This window comes from Acanthisitta chloris, unplaced genomic scaffold (assembly GCF_000695815.1).
Source record: "Acanthisitta chloris isolate BGI_N310 unplaced genomic scaffold, ASM69581v1 scaffold3336, whole genome shotgun sequence".
NCBI lineage: Eukaryota > Metazoa > Chordata > Aves > Passeriformes > Acanthisittidae > Acanthisitta > Acanthisitta chloris.
In genome coordinates, this window is record NW_008679697.1 from 73608 (window position 1) to 79080 (window position 5473).

General features: G+C 35.8%; 1 protein-coding gene across 1 annotated transcript in view; it reads right to left on the reverse strand.

Annotated features, from left to right (window-relative positions):
• Positions 1 to 4968: 4968 nt before the first annotated feature.
• LOC103804771 (sodium channel protein type 5 subunit alpha-like) overlaps positions 4969 to 5473 on the reverse strand; it is a gene marked incomplete at its 5' end in the record, with an annotated part of 72386 nt that continues 71881 nt past the window's right edge. Inside the window, one exon of the mRNA XM_009077401.1 lies at positions 4969 to 5473. This exon is cut by the window's right edge and continues 1093 nt beyond it. Within this exon, the coding sequence (XP_009075649.1) occupies positions 5341 to 5473 (133 nt within the window).

Sequence of the window (5473 nt, forward strand, 5' to 3'; positions counted from 1 at the left end):
ACCCAAATAATTCTATGATTAAAAAAATAAAAATCCACATTTACTGAGGAGCCAGTCCTCCAGGTTCCTTGCTAGGGCTAGAAAACAAGAAATCCATTTGTCAATTTTTATTTTTCAAATTTCATTCTGAAAAGCAAGAAACCTGAAAAGCCCTTAGAAACTTCACCAAGATCTGCATGAAAATGACAAGTCTTATAACCCAAAGCAGTCCCTAGCACAGTGATAGGAACACATCTACAGAAGTTCATGGTATGTTAAGGGCTTGGAATGGACCTTAGAGATCATCTAGTCCCAACTCCCCTGGGCAGGGACACCTCTCACCAGACCAGGCTGCTCATGACTTTATCCAACGTGGCTTTGAACACTGCCAGGGTTGGGGCACCCACAGCCTCCCTGGACAACCTGTGCCAGTGTCTCACCACCCTCACAGTAAAAAACTTCTTACTGATATTTGATCTAAATTTCTCCTCTTTCAATTTATATCCACTACTCCTTGTCCTATCACTACAGTTTCTAACAGAGTCCCTCTCCAGAAGTTGCCTCCAAAATGACGTAATACTAGAAAATACCTAGATGTGGATATTTTCATTGTGAGGATTATGACCCTGATTTTCATTCCCATGGGAATTTTGACCACAAATTCTAACCAGGAATTTCCTTAACTAACCTACACATCTCCACAGAGAGTTCTCATTTCAGTGGACTGCTCCTTCTAACCAAAAATATCCTGCTGATTTTTTTTCAGATTCATTCTATACACGATTACTCAGAAGTCAGATCATTATATGACACATTGTAGCAAATGATTTTTCTGAAAAAAAAGAAAGCCTTTTCCAGAAATCAAGACTGCCCCAGGTTAATGCAAAACATGATTATAAACTGATTTTATTAAACTAATGTAGAGGTCTGAGTGGATATTTTCATTACAGTTCAAACAACCTCAATTTTGTTCTGTTTTAATGACTAGGATCCTGCCACATTTAAATAGAAATCTGAGCAAATTGGTAAGCAAATTGGTGCTAACCTGGCTGAAGATAAGGCTGATCCAATCAAGGCTGGTAACAGCTAAGAGTCATTCATGTCAGTTCTGAAGTTTTTTCTAGGATTAAGGCATGCATGCATTAGGAAGGATATTACTTTTTATTTAGCACAAATTTTAAGATCTAACTAATATAATAATCAAAATTCGAATCATTATAATTAAATGGAAATACATCCACATTACCATTAAGAAAATCTTGTTTATATATTTTTTTCAATTAATCTCTAAGTGGGATCCTGTATTTCCAGTAAAACCTTTCCTCCTCCAGCTAATTCTACTGGGCAGGAGGAGTTGAAACATCAAGGCTGGGTTAATTCGATAAATGACTCTTTTTGAAGAGAAACTTCCAGGTCTGCTTCAAATCCATCTGATGTACTCAAAAATTCTTCATTGATTTCAACAAGCTTTGGCTCAAACCTTTCATGCCTTGTAGGTCGCCTTACAACGCAAGATGAACTGGAGGGATTTTCATTGACAAGCTTTCTAGCAAAAGTCATCATGCATTTCCCTAACAAATGTGTTGAAAAAGAATCAGAGAAATAACATAAATGTTGATAACATAAGTGCAAAGAAAAAGGCACAGGAAATATTTGTTATCCTTATTTATTTAATAAAGAAACATAATAAACTTGAATTCTTTTCAGGTACAAACAGCTTAATATGTCCTATGATATTGGCTGATATTTTCCTTGCTCTTTTCATAGCTTGAGTGATTCATGTGGTAGCCTTTATTGAACAAATCAACAGAAAAAATGGTAGCACTCACCATGCCTGTAGACAGTGTGGGCCAACTACTGAGTTAGTGTCTTTAACTAAATTCCTGCACCGGGAGGTTGTATCAAGGCTAGATTCGGATCTGCATCTCCATTAATAAAGATCTACAAGTGAGGTTATTTGAAGTTTTTGAGGGGAGTTCTGCATACCATACAAAGATACCATTCCCTCTTCATCTCTAACGAAATGCTCCACAAAACAATAGAAAACCCAATAGAAAACCAACCTTCCAGTTACAAAGTTTTGAAAGTAATTTACAATTCCGTTTTAGAAAGTTGCACTGTAAACATCTAGAGTTAAGACCCTCCTTCAGATTTTTTTTTGCATCATGATTTCTTTTTACAGGTTTTGGGTAGAAGACAGAACCAGTTGTAATTGCATCAGTACTATAGGGTCTCACAGCAACGACAATAAAATGTTCAACTCAAGGGTGAAATGACCAGAGGAAGAGCTCTTCTCTAATATAATCAGTGACCAGCTAATCATCTCTTTATGTCCTATTTGTTACTGGGCCTGACTCTTAATAAGAACAACAGATGAATATTTTCTAATACCCTATTCGTTACTGGGCCTGACTCTTAAAAAGAACAACAGATGAATATTTTCTAATATAGGTTGCAAATAATCACAATATTTTTAAAACAGCATGACCAACAACACCCTTCTGAGTGCAGGCTGGCGTTTTCCTTGGGTTTCAAATAGTTCATATTGTACATGAAAAAAAATCACATGAAAAATGCTCCTTTTTCCCAGTATTTTCCCCTCTTTTTCCTTTTTTTTTTATTCTAAAGCTTTGAAAGGAAATTTATTCGCTCCTTTTTCTCAGTATTTTCCCCTCTTTTTCTTTTTTTTTTTAATTCTAAAGCTTTGAAAGGAAATTTATTTTACTAGTTGTCAGCCAATAAATGCTTGTTGAGCAAGTAATGAATGTACTATTTTCTAATTAAACAGTTTCATTATAGGCAGCAGCTTGTTGCTAAGGATCAATAAATTCCATTGAGGAGAAAACATTTTAATCGGTAAGTCGTGTCCTCTGAGTGTCAGCCACTCTATAAACTCACAAGACACATATATATGTATAGATATACGTATGTGTGTGTATATATATCTATATGCATATAAATATAAAAATCGCATACTCTTTCTGGGTGATATGTACAGTCAGAATAACATTACAGCATAAATACACAGGGAATCTGTATAAAGTTTCTCTAATTTGAGAAGCCTTGAGCAATTCTGGTTTTTGGGGGAGGTTAGGGATGGGAAGGGAGGAAAGAATAAAGAATGTTTTTACTTGAAGGAACGACGAGTAGTCCCCTTAAGTTAGAATCTAATTACATACAAGACTTAAAGGCAACAAAATGCCCAGAGGATCAGCCCTATGTTATACACCATAGACATGGGGTTAAAAGGGCAAGAGAGCATGATTATAATAATACTTATATGGTACGGTTCATTCCCTTATAGCACTTTGCAACCAGAAAGTCTTACAACACCCCTGTGAGGTAGGTAAGTATTATTATTCCCATTTTACAGATGGGTAAACTGAGGCACAGATAGGTTAAATTATTTGCCTAAAAATCATGTAGTAAGAATCAGGAATAGACCCCAGGAATCCTGATGGCAAATCCTCTGAATTAACTGATAGACCACTCTCAAGTGAATGCCTGAGACACCTCTCAATGAATGGAGAGAATATATTAGCCCATATTTACACAGATACATTGTCATCCTTTTGACATGTTGCCTTACATATTTTGACTTGTTTAGAGGACAGATAACAATGGCCATAGATAAACTTGACTGTAACATGTTGTTTTAATTCTTGTTGCCAACCCCATGTGTTTTTTGACTCCTTTACAACCTGGGATGTAACTAAATGTTAATGACAATACACCTTAAATACATTCTTGATATCTTTGCTTCTCCAAGGTGAAAAGCACAGTTACTCTTCCTTAAAGTGCAATGGCTCATTACAGAAATCTCAAGATTTTCCATGAAGTCCAACCAAACCAAAGTACAATCAGTCTGAAGGTGAAAAAGAAAGAACTTGTCTGTAATAATGGACTTGTCTCTATATTCCATAAATAATTTCTCACATTCTATCGAGGCTGAAAGATTAATAATAAATAATAATCTATCTTAGCACATAAAACCTCTAATGCTTTTCTACAGCCACACATCCACCTTTCACCCTGTTGTCTTTTCTTTGGCCTGAAGCTGATGGACACATCAACTGTAAATATTATTTTGCCTACAGGAATGAGGATATATCTATTGTCTAGCAGATACTTTTTGTTGATTACTCTATTTCTTGTCCTTCCCCAGACATCTAACTGTACCATCTGAGAAAATGAAAGATGGACACTGAGTAGAAAGGATTCAAACCCTCAACATTTATGTACATATCCAGAGGCAATTCCCCTCCCACCTTCTTGATCACATTGTTGCAGCCATTCTGCATGGCCCAGGTGGCATTGGTTTTATTTTTATTAGTAGCAGAAGTAGTATATTTTGAGCAATACCAATGCACAGAGTTCCCAATAAGGCTGCTGAGCTCAGTATTCCTGGGGAAAACTCCACTACCTTAACAGAAACTTTGCCAGCATAGATGGTTCTTTGGAGCACTACACACGAACGTGATGCACTACTTCTACTGTGAGTTTGTTTGTGGATTTCAAAGCAGATTCTTGAAACATACTAAAAAATTAGTGCTTTTATTAACAGTTTTACAAACAGAATCCATTACTGTCTAGTTTCCTGAAGGATAGAACAAGCCATTTTTCTCATTATTTTGACATCATTTGCTTCTCTGGGATTTTTTTTTTTTGTGTTTCTGCTGATGTGCAGTTGCAAGTCCCAAGAGGGAGGGCTTAGTGTAATAAACAGCTTAAATGTTGTTAATTTGATGCTTTAATTTGCAACAATTTTCCTCTTCAAGCAATGGGGATCCCACAAGTTCCTATTACCTTGACTCAAAGTTCATCATGAAGAGTGTAAGGATCATTAATCTCCATGGAAAAAGAGACCTTTTTTCAAGTAAAAAAATATCAAATATAATAAATTTATGAAAGACCATTCACAACATATACAGTAAGTGTTACATTTTGCTACAGCAGCTGTGATTTTTTTTTTTCTTTTTAGAATGCAAGGTCATACATCGCCATAAGTAAACACACTAATATGAGTAAGACCTTAAATAAATGTATACAGCCAGGCTTTATCTGTGGATAGATATACACTGTGTTTACTGTTTTACAGTCTAGCCTATTCTTATTCACACCATTGATATAACAGCTATGACCCTGCAAAGATTCTCCCTGTGCATATATAAATATAAATATTGAGCCAAGTCAAAAAGAGCAGGGTCAAAGGTTATACGACTTAATAGACTCCTGTAGTTGAGGGTAAAAACTCCATTGTTTGTTTTGCAACTAATTTTTTATAAGAAGGCTGCTTCAATCATTGTGTAGTTACAGCATTACATTCTGTAAACAATATTTTAAAGCATTCTAAACAAACATTTAAACAATTGATTCTTTATCCTTGTCTGGTGAGAGAAGGCAGTCTATAGCCTCATTGCTTTTGCTCACATCTGTTATCTTCAGCTGGAAATTATCGCTCGTACCTCTGGTGACACTGTCGTAGGATGGAGGG